Source organism: Heptranchias perlo, chromosome 34, assembly GCF_035084215.1.
Source record: "Heptranchias perlo isolate sHepPer1 chromosome 34, sHepPer1.hap1, whole genome shotgun sequence".
Lineage (NCBI taxonomy): Eukaryota > Metazoa > Chordata > Chondrichthyes > Hexanchiformes > Hexanchidae > Heptranchias > Heptranchias perlo.
Genome location: NC_090358.1, coordinates 25,592,416 through 25,609,970, shown reverse-complemented (window position 1 = coordinate 25,609,970; position 17,555 = coordinate 25,592,416). Strand labels below are relative to the sequence as shown.

The window sequence follows — 17,555 nt, the reverse complement described above, 5'->3', positions numbered from 1 at the left end:
GAGCCCTAGTAAAATTGAAGTCAATGGGAACCAGTGGCTGGAGTCATACCTAGCACAAAGGAAGATGGTAGTGGTTGTTGGAGGCCAATCATCTCAGCCCCAGGGCATTGCTGCAGGAGTTCCTCAGGGCAGTGTCCTAGGCCCAACCATCTTCAGCTGCTTCATCAATGACCTTCCCTCCATCATAAGGTCAGAAATGGGGATGTTCGCTGATGACTGCACAGTGTTCAGTTCCATTCGCAACCCCTCAGATAATGAAGCAGTCCGAGCCCGCATGCAGCAAGACCTGGACAAGATCCAGGCTTGGGCTCATAAGTGGCAAGTAACATTCGCGCCAGATAAGTGCCAGGCAATGACCATCTCCAACAAGAGAAAGTCTAACCACCTCCCCTTGACATTCAACGGCATTACCATCGCCGAATCCCCCACCATCAACATCCTGGGGGTCACCATTGACCAGAAACTGAACTGGACCAGCCATATAAATACTGTGGCTACGAGAGCAGGTCAGAGGCTGGGTGTTCTGCGGCGAGTGACTCACCTCCTGACTCCCCAAAGCCTTTCCACCATCTACAAGGCACAAGTCAGGAGTGTGATGGAATACTCTCCACTTGCCTGGATGAGTGCAGCTCCAACAACACTCAAGAAGCTCGACACCATCCAAGATAAAGCAGCCCGCTTGATTGGCACCCCATCCACCACCCTAAACATTCACTCCCTTCACCACCAGCGCACTGTGGCTGCAGTGTGTACCATCCACAGGATGCACTGCAGCAACTCGCCAAGGCTTCTTCGACAGCACCTCGCAAACCCGCGACCTCTACCACCTAGAAGGACAAGGGCAGCAGGCACATGGGAACAACACCACCTGCACGTTCCCCTCCAAGTCACACACCATCCCGACTTGGAAATATATCGCCGTTCCTTCATCGTCGCTGGGTCAAAATCCTGGAACTCCCTTCCTAACAGCACTGTGGGAGAACCGTCACCACACGGACTGCAGCGGTTCAAGAAGGCGGCTCACCACCACCTTCTCGAGGGCAATTAGGGATGGGCAATAAATGCTGGCCTCGCCAGCGACGCCCACATCCCGTGAACGAATAAAAAAAAAAAAAATTTTGTCCATGAACCAACCCTCCCACCAGTCACACTGTCTGCGGGCTGCGTTGCTGAACACTCCTGCCTCCTGGTGGGCAGCTTGTTCCACGCACGGTTCTGATAAATGTGTTGTTTTGGTGCTGGTGATGAATTGTGAACGAGCTCTTGTTATTTGGGAGATTGTAATGAATTGTGAATGGGCTTTTGTTATCTGAGAGTTTGAGACGAATTGGGAATCGGCTCTTGTTATCTGGGAAAAGTCTCTGGAATCTTGCTGCTACTATATCCAAGCACTGTGCAAAGTTTTGGTGAAGAAGGGGTGGGGGAGAATTTACTCTACTTGAGGGTATCGTTCACTTTGGTGCAGAAATGACTGCGATTCTCAAAGGGTTAACTCATCGCTCCCCCAGTTATGGTCCTTCATTGGATACATGAAGATGTTGTCTTAAGTTTAAACGCTTACCGCCATGCTCATACTGTTCACTTTATCAAGCAGAGCAATGATTAAACTGTAGAGATTGCCCAAGTACAACACCAGCACCCTACATCATAAACAGAGAGGAAACATTAACAACTTGAAAGCAGAAATAAAACCATGTATCACAATAAAATTACTTCAGAAAATTTCATTATCGTCTGGAACCTACAGAAAAGATAGATTGCAATGCCAGCGAAATCCGCTTGTGTTATAAGATAATAATCTTTACCCTTGAGGGAAAAAAAAGTCAAATCACATCCTTGGATATTGGATGGTTTGAAGTATCTTACGTTACTATTCTATGATTAAATAACATTTACAATATTTCATATGACTGTTTTGCTCCATCTCCTCTGCTACCAGTCAGTTTTACAGGAGATGTTTTACCCTCTGCTGTTTTGGGACTCGGCTCCGAGAGCGGAGACTGTGCCATAATCAATTAACGGTGCCTCAGCCTCACCTCGCAGCAACACAAGGTGAAGCAGAGTTCACAACTTGCAGTGTGTCGCCAAGCTCACTCTCTGGCGTATACTACTGACTAGATTCATTTCAGCAAGCAATCCGTTTAGTGTCCTGCAGGAATGATAAATGGGGATGAGAGAGTGGGTGGGACGTACCTGGCGAGCTGGAAACGCAGCGTGGTTCTGGGATGCAACATCTCAAGCTGAGCCACGAGCTCGAACACAGAGGGAGCAATCATAGTGATGAGGGAAACAACCACACTCACCTGAAGAGAAACCAGTCAGTGTGTGAGTACATTTATGTAATGGTTCAACCACAAATCACAAAATTGTCTTTCGATCTAGAACAGCCTCATGAACAAGAGCGTACCTCATTTTTTTCCCACAGTGACAACTCAAGCTTAGTGCGCTCTAACTCCTGCGAGCGATCGACAACAAAGTAAATGATATAAATACTACCGGCCAGTGAAAGAAGTACCAGAATATTGGCAAGAATCCTTAAACTTATTATCACGGCCCTGTAAAAACATTAAGATGAAATGTATTATTTCCTGTTGAGTTACAAACAGCATCTTTGATACTTTGGGTTCTGTTTTTGTATTTTCCCTGCAGCCAATACCTACAAGCTTTTATCCTTCTTCTTCACTTGCTCCTCTAAAATTGCTTCCTTAAAAAAAAGACGGACATTTTAAGTGGTTAGTAAACAACAATGCTTTTATCAAATTGTGAAAATTTTTAGAATGCACATAAAACAAACATTGGATTAAGATACAAAGATGAGGTGACATGAAAGGGTTTTGATAGAGCAAATAAGGAGAAACTGATTCCACTGGCAGGAGGGTCGGTAACCAGAGGACACAGAATTAAGATAATTGGCAAAAGAACCAGGGGGGAGATGAGGAGAAATATTTTTACACAACGAGTTGATATGATCTGGAATGCACTGCCTGAAAGGGTGATGGAAGCAGATTCAACAGTAACTTTCAAAAAAGAGACTTGGATAAATACTTGAAAAGGAAAAGATTGCAGAGCTATGGGGAAAGGGCATGGGGGAGTGGGACCAATTGGATAGCTCTTTCAAAGAGCCAGCACAGGCAAGATGGGCCAAATGGTCTGCTTCTGTGCTGTATGATATATTTCTAGCAGCTGGGAATAGCTCACGTGGAGCCTCTTACTCGGATACTGTTGATTACTGCGGCCGTCTTGCTCTCTGCAGCCTCCGGATTGCCGATCAAATAATCCCAGGCACAGAAGATCTTCCAGCAGAAGGTGTAGTTCTCATCGGACGCACTAGCCATGCTCAGCCTGGAATTCTTCGCCATTCTAACCAGCAAAACAATCAAGGAATTACTCTACATTTTAACAGTGGGGGGTAGATGTTGACTTTGTGCGATAGTGTGATAGTGTGTCGGCAGCCCGTTTTACATCTCTTCTGATTTTTATTTCCATTGACTTCCATGGGCTGCCAATTTGTTATGACCCATTTTATACTACACAAAGTCAAAATTATCCCCAGAGAGATTTACACACACACACACACACACACACACAATAAAAGTTACAACTGTTTAGTTTATTTAGAGAACTGGCAATTAAGAAATGGATTATTCTTGTTTCCCTTTCTGCAATCTGTATTTGTTAGAATTTTACAATTAAATCATTTCTCTGGATATTATTTCATAGCAGGCAAAATATTTTAAAAGCAGAGAAGGACATTTGGACCAATGGGCTAAATTGAACTGACATTTTGTAAGTATCAATATTATAATTCCGCGTCTTGTAACTAAAAAAATTCAGGAATAAATTAAAAGGGATGAAACAAAATAAAAACATAAAACGCAACCCTAAACAGACACACAAAGTCAAAGAAACTTGCAAACTAACACAAAATATACCAAATAGCTAAAAACTCAGATTCATATTATAGGTGAACGTGTGTTTTAGAATTATTACTTTCGCAGCAGGATGATGAAGCTGTAGGCAAACACTGCCATTCCAACCAGAAAGTAGGCCAGCGGCAAACGATAGCCTGCCCTCCCAATCTTCCTCTCGTTGCCATAGTAGCCGTAAAACATAACAGAATATTGGAGGTAGCCCTGCACGGTGGACAGAATGAAAGTCAGAGCAAGACACTGGCTTAATTAAACCTTTGAGCAATTCATTGGGGTGTAATATTGGCAAAGTAATAAAAGATGTTGACAGGCTTGCCCCAAGTGACCAGATGGTGTCCAGGTCTTGTGCGGATGCGATGTGTTCTCTGGGAATAGTCTTGCTGGGAATACTTCCAAATGGAGCACCTGCTAAAAGCTTGCAAAAAAAACCAGAACAGATGCAATCCAGTTATCGACTTTATTTAACTGATGTCTCCAGATATCAAACTGATTGAAAAGGGAATTGAATACGGAAATGTTTGCAAATTGCTAACACACAATACAACACAGTAAAATATTACTTTAGAAAGTTTCTATAATTAAAGGATATGCCTCTTTTTGTAATAATGATTGAATATTAATGCATTCAAAATCTCACCCTAACTGAGCAATTTCCAGCTTTGCTTTGGATTCAATTTACAGCAAAAACTTGACTTTATCGAACACCTTTAGTGTGGAAAATGTCTCATGTGCTTTTGCAGAGGAGAAGAGAAACAGAGACTGGGCCTTTACAAGGGAGCTTGGACAGGTGACTGGCGATGTGGGGTTTGAGAAGGCTTTTAAAGAAGGACAGAGCAGTTAGAGGGGTTTAGGAAGGGAGTTGGACCGAGAGGCTCTGCCACAGATGGAGGAGCGGCAAGAAGAGGGGAACACACAGGAGCTCGAGTCAGAGGACAGGAAGGCACGGGAGGGTACATAAGGCTGAAGGAGGTTGCGGAGGTAGGGTGGGTGAGGCTACTGAGGCCTTTAAATTCAATGGGGCCAATTTTCACTTTCGGCAGAGTGGAAAATTGACTCCAATGGGAAGGAAAATCGGATGGGGTATATAACGGGTGGTCGATCTGCTAATGTCAGTTTATCACCCCCACTGAAAGTGAAAACTGCCCCCAATATACATAATAGACAGGCAGCTAGTGTAAATCAGTGAGGATAGGGATTACTGGGGGTGAGCAGGATTTAGTGCGGATCAAGATATGGGCAGTGGAGTTTTGGACAAAACGACGTCAAACAAGACACGTTTAGCTACTCCATGCAGTACACACCTACCTCTGGTAATATAACAAATGCTCCGGTCATTATAGTCAACACTATGTTGATGCCAAACATCCATCTCAAAAAGATAAAGTAAGAAGCGACTCCAGAGCCAAAGTGACCTAACAATGACAAAACATTTCAAGCAGCTCATTTCCAGTGGTGCAATTTCTTATTAATAGTAAGCTCTGGTGTTTGTGTTTCAAACACTATCGTTCTATAGATTTAACATGCATTATTTTCCTCCTCAGAACAAGGGATGTGTGGGGAATGGAACTCTTCCCACTTCAGGTACACAGTGCCTGCATCAAGTGTTCCCAGGTCAGGTACACAGTGCCTGCATCAAGTGTTCCCAGGTCAGGTACACAGTGCCTGCATCAAGTGTTCCCAGGTCAGGTACACAGTGCCTGCATCAAGTGTTCCCACTTCAGGTACACAGTGCCTGCATCAAGTGTTCCCAGGTCAGGTACACAGTGCCTGCATCAAGTGTTCCCAGGTCAGGTACACAGTGCCTGCATCAAGTGTTCCCAGGTCAGGTACACAGTGCCTGCATCAAGTGTTCCCAGGTCAGGTACACAGTGCCTGCATCAAGTGTTCCCAGGTCAGGTACACAGTGCCTGCATCAAGTGTTCCCAGGTCAGGTACACAGTGCCTGCATCAAGTGTTCCCAGGTCAGGTACACAGTGCCTGCATCAAGTGTTCCCAGGTCAGGTACACAGTGCCTGCATCAAGTGTTCCCAGGTCAGGTACACAGTGCCTGCATCAAGTGTTCCCAGGTCAGGTACACAGTGCCTGCATCAAGTGTTCCCAGGTCAGGTACACAGTGCCTGCATCAAGTGTTCCCAGGTCAGGTACACAGTGCCTGCATCAAGTGTTCCCAGGTCAGGTACACAGTGCCTGCATCAAGTGTTCCCACTTCAGGTACACAGTGCCTGCATCAAGTGTTCCCAGGTCAGGTACACAGTGCCTGCATCAAGTGTTCCCAGGTCAGGTACACAGTGCCTGCATCAAGTGTTCCCAGGTCAGGTACACAGTGCCTGCATCAAGTGTTCCCACTTCAGGTACACAGTGCCTGCATCAAGTGTTCCCAGGTCAGGTACACAGACAGCTGCAGAGTAAATCTTCTTCTAGTCTGTCCCAACCTCAACCTCAGAACTGCACCCCTATCACTCCAATATAACACTGCTTTCCATTTCCCATACCAGCCGACCGGTGACCTCTCTGAGTGAGACAGGCAATTTTGTATTGTAAGCCATGCCCACTAGAGATTGGGTTTGTCCAAACTCATTTCACTTAAGTTCGTTCAGCTAGAGAAGAATTTTATTCCATGATCCTGGGTTAGATTGGAACCCAGGTCCTAAAGGTGAGGGATCAGTGTCTCACCCACTGTACCACCCAGTTCACCATTATAAATGTTAGAGTCCACGCACAGTTCCTGTTAGCCAGTGCTCATACAAATTAATGTGACATGAGGGGGTACAGGATAGCATGTGGTAAGAATTTAGTCTTTTATTTCATGAGTGCACGAATCATATAATAAGATTCATGTGAACTAAGGTATGAACGATGGTGTGAATTTTAAATTTACCATTACTGCAAGACTTTTAGGTTTCTTTAGTTTCACTTTTCAGTCAGTGCCACGGTGGGAGAGGGTTACAGTGCAGTGCCTGGCCATTGGCACAGGAGGGAGGGAGCCAAACAAGTACCTAAGCTTTCACAGGCTTTACTTACTTTCTATTTTCTTTATTCTCATTTCCCAAGGGATGAAAAGCACTGTGATATTGTACACCAGTCTCCCAATTTTTTTCCACATCTAAAATTTAACAGAGATTGGGTGTAAGCTACGATGCAACAACTATCAACCCAACAGCTCTACAAACAATCTCAAAGGTGAGAGGAGGACCAAAACAAAGAGTACAACCATAATTTCAATCAATTAATCTTCAACGCTGGCAATGAGCCCAATCTAAAGATTTATTATAACTGACTTCAAAATTGCAAAGGATTCAATGCTTCACCTTTTAAGTAAATAATCCCTTAACTGAGGTACGTGACAAAAAAGGCCATTTACTTTTATAGTGAGAGACGTCTTTACTACAAGACTCTGAGCATCTTAATTAAATCTGTAACACTACAGAGTCATAAATATTCAAAGGATGGGAATAGTTTAATTACTTCAGGCAGAACAAACTGCTGTGGGCTTGGTTTAAAAGCCTTCCAGAGGACATCCATTTTCATTAAGGGCCGGTTTCCCAGTGCCAAAACCAACTTACTTCTGCCCCTGCTGCCTGATAGCCTCTTGTCCTTGTCAACCTGCCTTCATACTTCAGCACAATCTCTTTGGCTTGTCTGTAACAAAAGCACCAGACAATCAGCATCATTTCACACTGCTCACAATTACAGCATCATTTCACACTGCTCACAATTACAGCATCATTTCACACTGCTCACAATTACAGCATCATTTCACACTGTGCACTATTACAGCATCATTTCACACTGCTCACAATTACAGCATCATTTCACACTGTGCACTATTACAGCATCATTTCACACTGTGCACTATTACAGCATCATTTCACACTGTGCACTATTACAGCATCATTCCACACTGTGCACTATTACAGCATCATTCCACACCACACGATTACAGCATCATTCCACACCGCACGATTACAGCATCGTAGCACACTGCTCACTATTACAGCAATATTTCACACTGCGCACTATTACAGCATCATTTTACATTGTGCACTATTACAGAGTCATTTCACACTGCGCATGATTACAGCATCATAGCACACTGCTCACTATTACAGCAATATTTCACACTGTGCACTATTACAGCATCATTTCACACTGCGCACTATTACAGCATCATTCCACACCACACGATTACAGCATCATTCCACACCGCATGATTACAGCATCATAGCACACTGCTCACTATTACTGCATCATTTCACATTGTGCACTATTACAGCACAATTTCACACCGTGCACTATTACAGCATCATTTCACATTGCACACTATTACAGTATCATTTCACACCACACAATTACATCATTTCACATTGTGCACTATTACAGCATCATTTCACACTGTGCATGATTACAGCATCATAGCACAGCGCTGACCTATTGTTATACATTAAGTTCTATTTAACTGAATGAGAATAATAGAAATAGTTTGGAGTGAAAGTCAAAATCTATTTTGAGGAGTTCTGGTCACTGAGATACAGGAAGACATTCAAGGTTTGGAAGCAAGACAGGTGAAATCAACAAGGCCGCTCCCTAGTGTTGGAGGCGGGGGAGTGGGACTAGCTGGATTGCTCGTGCATAGAGCCTGCGCGGACTCGATGGGCCGAATGGCCTCCTTCTGTGCTGTAACCTTTCTATGATTCTATGGAGGTCTGAGTTATGAGGAAAGACTGGCCAAACCTGGACTCTTCAGCCTGGAAAGAGGAGTGTGAGAGGTGACCTTATAGAGGGATCCAAGATAATAAATGGTATGGAAAACAGGAATTCAGAAAATGACTTCAAATGAAATTGAGAGAGTAGGACAAGGGGCCACAGGTTCAAAGTAATAAAAGGTATATTTAGAAATATCAGGAAGTTCTTTTTCATGCAAAAAGAGTGATCTTCTCATGAAATGGACTCCCACAAATATTGGAGGCAGAAACACTGAAATTAGTTAAGAACCCATTGGATGCTACAATCAGGGGACTATAGAACTTTCTGGAAGGATAAATTAAGATGGGCCGAATGGCCTTCATCATCAATAATTACCTTTGATCTTGTGACTTTCATTTTTGCACAATGTGAGTAGGTGTAACTATTTCCTCATGCTTTAGCCCATTGATATGGCTGCAGATAGTGACACCACAAGTCCTGGCCAGAATGGAGATAATTGGGTAATCCCCCCCGTCAATCACGCCCGGAGACCGCACTGCTGTAAGTGAACTGGGACTGATTTAACGCACATAATTTGTATTCTGAAACCATCCTTCACTCACTCTGCATTTTGCTGAAGAAATAATCCTGCTTTTATTGGGAGACTCTGTTTGCTGTAGTTTCAGTCATGAGTGCGGAGACACTCAAGCCCCGCCCCGCCTCCAACTCATTGGCTGACACAGTGGTGTCAATATTCACTCCGTTGATATATTTACTGTTACTGAGCAGAATTGGCACCGGTCAAATAGACAGGAATGTTATTATTTTGAGATAGCCCACAATTATATTAACTGGTTGGCTTGTATTGTATGCAATTGGTCACACAGTGCTTTACTCCATTTATAACATAAATTGACAGAGATCTTTCCACTTTACTGTCCCAGCGCTTCTCCCCAATTGTTCACTTATCTTTGCTGCTTCTACTTCATGAGGTTCTCAGTTTTGACTCTGTTCATGTGTAACTTGCAGGGGAGGGTGAGCTGAGAGTACTGGTGGACTATATCTGCTGATTTCATTGAATTCTAATAATTAGTACCAGCAATCTGCTTTTCAAGGTCACTTTCCTGCTGCCTTATCATAGAAGGTTATAGCGCACAATAAGACTATTTAGGCCATCAAGCCTGTGCCATTGTTTATCTCTACATGAGCCACCTAGTCTAATTCTATTCCTCACTCTCCATAATCTTTAATATTCCTCATTTTCAAGAAACTAATTTCCATTTGAAAGCACTTATGGGAGGCAAAATTGTTTTTTTGCCAGTAGTGAAAAACGGGCAATAGTGAATCGACCGTCCATTTTACACCACTCTCGATTATCTCATCCATTGTTTTCTAATCTCTTTTTTAATTCTTTATACTACATTGTGACTGGCCAATGTTGACATAGGAAAATTGCCAGTATAAACATTTATGGAATGAGTCTGAATTATAAATATTGGCAGAAAAGTATTACCCCCAAAATCCTGACAACAGGAAGTAAGATTCGGGGACAGCGTGTGCCCTATGCAAGACTTTTAATAATATAGATAAAGCATTTATTTCCTTCACTCATCTGTGTGGTGATTACAGATGGTCCCCAAATAAGACCCAATATAATCAGCTGACCTGAAATTCACAAGCAGATGGCGACAAATTGGATTTCTAAATGTGACTCCTGTCAGTAATAAATACCTTCAGCTGCAAATAACCCATTTGTTCTGTCCATATTTTAACAAAAAGGCACTTAACTGGTAAATGTGTTTTAAAAAAAATTCTATTGTAATTTGGAAAGTGGAAGAGTTTCAACTTTTAAAAATGCTTAATGTGTAAAAAAAAATCAAAATCCCAATAAAAATTAATTTAATCATGCACTCTTATATATGAAGCAAGATTATACAGCATTCCTTTGAGATGTTCCTCAGTTAATTGGATATATTTACCTGATGGGGCAGTTTCACTGTATGCCTCGTGTGTTGTGCAGTGGTTTTAGCATCATCATGTTGTAAAGCAAAGAATGTAATGTTGATATAGCAATGCCAGTCACTTCAGTTTGGTTTGTTTCTAATGGTATGGGACCTCGGTGAGCAGGCGCAAAGCTGAATTTCGAAAACTCTTCAAACAGTCCCACTTTTTCTAACTTTAAAAATATCACCAATAATTAAAGGTCTTTGAGCTGTTCCATATGTCTTTAAGTAATGAACTCTCTGCCACATTGGGGAATTCAAAAGGAGACTAGGTGAGCCCACTTTGCTGAACAGCTCCACTCTGTGCCCATATGTGACCCTGAGCTCCTGGTGGCTCACTATTTCAAATTCCCCCTTCCATTCCCAGCCTTAGCTCTCCTGTACCATTCCAATCAAGCTCAACGTAAGCTCGAGGAACAGCATTTTCTCTTCCTCCTGGACGCTCTGCAGTCCTCCTGGCCTGAACTATGACTTTAGTAACTTCAGACCTTATCTAAAACTGCATTTTGTTTAAAGCAGGAGGTACTGCTGATGTGAGGCAAGTCTTTTGGTGTTAGCGGCACTTGGAGTGGAGACCCCTCCTTCGAACAGAGTGCTGGTGGAATCTATACCCTTGGTGCTGGCTTGTTTTATTCTCATTTCATGATGCGATACATTACCAACATTTTCTATTTATTTTCAGACCTAATCTACCGCCTTTCTGTTTTCAACATTCCCTGTCTTCTCACCATTCCTTACAGTGCCTCTCACGGTCTCAGCTATTCACACGTTCTTTAATTCTCCAAGGATTTTACCCAAATGGATGCAATGCCACAATACAAACATCGAGCACTGCCCTATTTGTATGTCAGTCATGGCTCAGTGGTAGCACTTTTACCTCTGACTCACAAGCTTGTGGGTTCAGGTCCCATTCCAGCGGCTTAAGTACAAAACCTAGACTGACATTATCAGAGGTGCTGTCTTTTGGTGAGATGTTAAACCCAAGGCCCCTTCTTCCCTCTCAGGTGAACTTAAAAGATTGCATGGCACTATTTCGAAGAAGAGCAAGGGAGTTCTTCTGGGTGTCCTGGCAAATATTTATCCCTCAACCAACATTGCTAAAACAGATCATCTGGTCATTATCACAAATCGATGTTTGTGGGATCTTGCTGTGCACAAATTGGCTGCCGTGTTTCCTACATTACAACAGTGACTACGCTTTAAAAGTACTTCACTGGCTGTGAAGTGCATTGGAATGTCCTGAAGTCTGAAAGGTGCTATAAAAATGCAAGTCTTTCTTTTTCTTTTCTATGGACGAGGCTGGGATTCGAACCATTGCTTCCTTAGCACAATGGATGAAAAGCCCATTGGTTTACCGTGGAAAATGTCGGTTTAGCCGATTTTACCCAATTTTGCACAATGCCACAATGCAAACATCCGACACTACCCCATTGACAAGGATTGGATGCTAAATCGAGGTCTTTAAAATGATTACAAGATACAATGGTTTCTCTGTATGAACCCTAATTCCTCTGGTGGGGGAATCCAGAACAAAGGGGCATAATCTTAAAATTAGAGCTAGGCCATTTAGTAGTGAAATCAGCAAGCACTTTTTCACATAAAGGGCAGTGGAAATCTGGAACTCTCTTCTCCCAAAAGGCTTTGTGGTTGCTGGGACAATTGGTGCTTTCAGAACTGAGATTGATAGATTTTTGTTGGGTTACACTATCAAGGGATATGGAGAAAAGCCAGGTAAATGGAGTTGAGGTCAAATGGAATGGAAATCAACCATGATCTGACGGAATGGTGGAAAAGGATCCAGTGGATGAATGGCCTACTTCTGTTCCTATGTAACCCTTGCCCTGCCCAGCACAACCCATTACCTTAACCAATTGGCCACCTAATGTCTTAATTTTCTTTGATGCTTCTTTTCATTGTCTAATGTAAAGATCATCCCAGTCATACAATCTCCTGTGTTTCTTTTAAGCAGCTCACAGGTCAATGCGCAGATACTTTCTCTGTGTTTTCCCTCTCCACCCTCCCCTTTGTTCCAACTCTATATAAATGCTTCTTCATCTTACATTTTCAGTCTGAAGAAAGGCTGGAATCTGAAGCGTGGGGTTGAGATTGGTCTACGGCAATAGCGAATCAGCAGCTCACTTGACACCGATTTTAGTTTCCATTGAAGTCAATGAGCCCGTTTTGTGCGACTGCCACAGGCCATTTTCACCCTTGTTAACCTCTTCACCGACGCTGACTGATCTACTCAGTGTTTCCAGCATTTTCTGTTTCAGATTTCCAGCATTGCAGTTTTTGAAATTATTTTTTATTTAAGTAATCTGGGTCTGCATTGACTGATTGGCGATCAGCTGGCAGCTGGATACTTGCACTGATTCAGGAAAGGCTTCAAACCACGACATGCAGTGCAACAAATGTAAGGAATCTTACAACACCAGGTTATAGTCCAACAGTTTTATTTGAAAATCACAAGCTTTCGGAGGCTTTCTCCTTCGCATATGCGGTAACCTTCAAGGAATTCCACACTCACCTGACGAAGGAGAAAGCCTCCGAAAGCTTGTGATTTTCAAATAAAACTGTTGGACTATAACCTGGTGTTGTAAGATTCCTTACATTTGTCCACCCCAGTCCATCACCGGCATCTCCACATCATGCAGTAATGGAGTGGAATGAAAAATGTTATATGAAATTGAAGGGCAGGAAAAGACCAGCTTGTCCAACGAGCCTGTCTCACACACCCACGATGACTGGAGAATGACGATTAGGAACCCTACACACCCGCCCACATATCTACCAGCTCACAGACCCACCCGCCCACAGACCCACCATCAGTCGTGTAATGTCCTGGGAGAGGCAAAGAAAATGCAGGAATAATGCTGACACTAAAGGTTTACTGTGTAACAGATTTTAGGCACAGAGAATAAAACAAAAAATGAAAAGTAAAATTGCCTTTGGAAAAAAAGACACATCTGGACCTGAGATCTGGGGGATTCTGCAGCAGTTCCAGATGGAGGTGAACTGATCCAATGGCTGTAATGTGGAGTCATCTGAAACCCCAGTTAAACTCCAAAAAATATGATGCGAGTTATACAAAGAACAGCAAAGGGTGAAAAACAGATAGTAAGAGCTACAAAAAGGGAATATGAAAAGAAACTTGCAAGGGATATCAAAATCAACACAAACATTTTTTACAATTATATTAGGAAAAAGAGGGTGGTCAAAAGCAATGTGGGCTCCTTAAAAACTGATAGTGGTGATATTGCAAATGACAATAAGGAAATGGCAGACATGTTAAATAATTACTTTGTGTCAGTATTTACAATAGAGGAAGAGGACACCCCAAGGAAACTAATTTTGAATCAGGGATGGGGGCTCATCATAATTAACGTAAGCAAATTAACAGTAATGAAGTAAATAATGGCACTAAAGAGTGACAAATCCCCAGGACCAGATGGTTTCCATCCCAGGGTTTTAAAGGAAGTAGGTGAGAACATTGCAGAAGCCCCAACTATAATCTTCTAAAGTTCTCTCGATTCAAGAACCGTTCCTTTAGATTGGAAAATTGCACATCACTCCGCTATTTAAGAAACCAGGGAATTACAGACCAGTCAGCCTAATATGTGGTGTTGGGAAATTATTAGAGTCTATAATTAAGGATGGAGTGACTGAACACCTTCAAAATCTTCAGCTGATCAGAGAGAGCCAGCATGGATTTGTAAAGGGAAGGTCATGCCTGACGAACCTGATTGAATTTTTTGAAGAGGTGACTAAAGTAGTGGATAGGGGAATGTCTATGGATGTTATTTATATGGACTTCCAGAAGGCATTCGATAAAGTCCCTCATAAGAGATTGTTAGCTAAAGTTGAAGCTCATAGAATTGAGGGCAAATTATTAACTTGGTTAGGAAATTGGCTGAGTGGCAGGAGAGAGAGAGTAGGGATAATGGACAGGTACTCAAATTGGCAGGATGTGACTAGTGGTGTCCCACAGCTTGTGTTGAGGCTTCAGTCTATGACACAAAGATAGACAGCATTGTAAGCAGTGAAAATGGAAGCATAAAATTACAGAGAGATATTAATATTAAGTGAATGGGCAAAACTGTGGCAAATGGATTTCAATGTAGGCAAATGTGAGGTCATCCACTTTGGACCTAAAAAGGATAGATCAGAGTACTTTCTAAATGGTGAAAAGCTCAAAACAGTGGAGGTCCAAAGAGACTTAGGGGTCCATGTACATAGATCATTAAAATGTCATGGACAGTTACAGAAAATAATCAAAAAGGCTAATGGAATTCTGGCCTTTATATTTAGAGGACTAGAATACAAGGAGGTAGAAGTTATGCTACAGCTATACAAAACCTTGATTAGACCACACCTGGAGTACTGTGTTCAGTTCTGGACACCACATCTTGGGAAGGATATATTGGCCTTGGAGGGAGTGCAGCGTAAATTTACTAGAATGAAACCTGGACTCCAAGGGTTAAGTTACAAGGAGGGATTACACAAACTAGAGTCATATTCCCTGGAACTTAAAAGATTAAGGGGTGATTTGATCGAAGTTTTCAAGATATTAAGGGGAACTGATAGGGTAGATAGAAACGATTTCTGCTGGTTGGGAAGTCTAGGACTAGGGGACAGAGCCTAAAAATTAGAGCCACGCCTTTCAGGAGTGAAGTTAGGAAACACTTCTACACACAAAGGGTGGTAGAAGTTTGGAACTCTCTTCCGCAAACGGCAGTTGATGCTAGCTCAATTGTTAATTTTAAATCTGAGATTGATAGATTTTTGTGAACCAAAGGTATTAAGGGATATGGGGCTAAGTTGGGTATATGGAGTTAGGTCACAGATCAACCATGATCTCATTGAATGGTGGAACAGGCTCGAGGGGCTAAATGGCCCACTCCTGTTCCCATGTTAACATTGCGTGTTAAAAGTAACGGGAGATTGCAATTCAAATAGGATGAGAGAACATTTCTTCCCATCCTTGGGTGCAATTATCATTTTGCAGGCTGCCATTATACTCTGGAATTTCCGGCGGGTTTAACTCATTCTGTTTGCCTGCTCACCCTTAGAATTTTGTCGGCTGATTTTCATTTCATGGTGATACTGTGGTTAGTGCTGTCAGGGATTACATGGCAGGTCCATCAGCGTCTGAACAAGGGCAGGCGCAAAAGGCAAGGCTGAGATCTCACAGGTCCACCTGCCTCTTTACAGGTGTCGCTGGGCAGACACTGTGTGTTTGAAGCATCTTCGGACCAGGGGAAACCGACCAGAAATGAACAAGTAACTGAAGGTGAAATGGGATGAACCTGGCTGACTGAACTCTCGACGTGCTGGGTCCACTTAACGTCTGGTTATTTGCACCGGCAATGAAAGGAATCCCTCCCTGGACCTGTGGGAGGACTGTAGAGGAGCCCTGCCCGTTAGATATTAGTGCGGATATACCTGAGCACCTTTAGCTTTTGTCCCATTGGCCAAGGTCTCCCGCGAATGTTGGAGATGATTTCCTTCTGAATCTGAATATTCTGGAAGATTTCTTCCGGATCCTTACAATCGGCCTTCTCGTCATCCTGGTCATCCTCCTCCGAATTGCTGTGAATGTATTAGATAAACACACAAAAAAAAAACACTCACTCCACAATGTAGGAGCAAGATAGCATCAAAGTAAGAGCCACACACTGACCACAACTCCCAGGAAATGAATCATTTCTCATTTTAACTTTCAGCCCATCGCTTTTTTCCCTCCAAATCTTTCCTGTAGTTCGTAGGACGCAAATAATGTGAGGGAATCTTTCCCCATCAGAAAATTATTTATACACATATGCTTAAGTAATTATTTCTATACATATACACACATATAATGAAGTAATTATTTATATGTATTTAATTGAATATATGTACACACACATATAAATAATTATTTATATATATTTAAGTAACTGAATATATACACATACACATTCACACACGTATACATAAGTAATTATTTACATATGTTTAATTAATTATATATATTTGAGTATATATTAGATTGAGATGTCGATTAAAACATTGGTGAGTGTTTGGAATGAAACCATCCCCACTGTCAAAAATAACTCAGAACCTCCCCAAAATTACTTGAAATTTAAAGTGGAAATACTTGGAATCTGTTTAACACACAAACTCCACTTTTTAACAAGAGCCCAAACCCCACCAAAAAACACACACTCCCGGGCTCAGCCTCACCTGTTCTCATGCTCTTCGTAAGCCGCCGAGTAGATCCTGCGGTTGATGGAGTTTTTGCGAATGCTCTTGAGCCGTTTCGATGCTTTTGAAGATTTGCTGATCGCCGCCTCGTTCATTTTATGAGCCGCGCTCTGCACTGCTCGGTCGGATCGAGAGAGGGCCACTTCCCCGCTCTGCTCGCCCGCCCCGTTGACACTATCACTGGCCGTTCCTGAGGAAAGAAATTCTCCCCCCAGGGTGGAACAGCCCGCCACGGAGCAGAGATCCTCACCCGACCGCCTCTTAAAGGGGAGGTTCTCCACAGCCATAAACCTACAATCCCCAGCCCAGGATAGACACACACCACAGCGCTGATCCAATAATAAACAAAGGCTGACAGAAGTGTTTCCCCATAAGAATATAGATACAAAAAAAAAACACTCGTAAATCAGGGCTTTGGAATATGACATTTACTTTAAAAACACAACTGAGGACAAAAAGTGGTCACAAGTAATGTTATATTGTCCGGTTAAATTGGATTGGAGCAGTCAGTGCCTTAAACTGCACAAAGAGTAATAAAGTCTGATACCGGCGAGTGGTTTAATGGGATATCACAGTCTGGACTCAAGATTCAAAGTTAATTTAAATGATTGGATAATTCTAATTATTTTAAGCGCAAAAAAAACTCCAGATTAATTTGAAGGCAAGAAATTTAATTCCAATTCCCCAGCCCCAATAA

The 17,555-nt window shown here is 42.5% G+C and overlaps 1 protein-coding gene across 1 annotated transcript in view; it reads right to left on the bottom strand.

Annotated features, from left to right (window-relative positions):
- Positions 1-17,145, bottom strand: part of LOC137301649 (transmembrane channel-like protein 3) — a 43,620-nt gene extending 26,475 nt beyond the window's left edge. The window contains exons 1-12 of the mRNA XM_067971188.1: positions 16,838-17,145; positions 16,058-16,204; positions 7,493-7,568; positions 6,951-7,032; positions 5,235-5,341; positions 4,246-4,344; positions 3,991-4,133; positions 3,213-3,360; positions 2,661-2,704; positions 2,408-2,555; positions 2,194-2,303; positions 1,562-1,640 (exon numbers count right to left, since the gene is read on the bottom strand). Coding sequence (XP_067827289.1) covers positions 1,562-1,640; positions 2,194-2,303; positions 2,408-2,555; positions 2,661-2,704; positions 3,213-3,360; positions 3,991-4,133; positions 4,246-4,344; positions 5,235-5,341; positions 6,951-7,032; positions 7,493-7,568; positions 16,058-16,204; positions 16,838-17,145 — 1,491 coding nt within the window. The remainder of the gene's footprint in view (positions 1-1,561; positions 1,641-2,193; positions 2,304-2,407; positions 2,556-2,660; positions 2,705-3,212; positions 3,361-3,990; positions 4,134-4,245; positions 4,345-5,234; positions 5,342-6,950; positions 7,033-7,492; positions 7,569-16,057; positions 16,205-16,837) is intronic.
- Between the last annotated feature and the right edge of the window lie 410 nt (positions 17,146-17,555).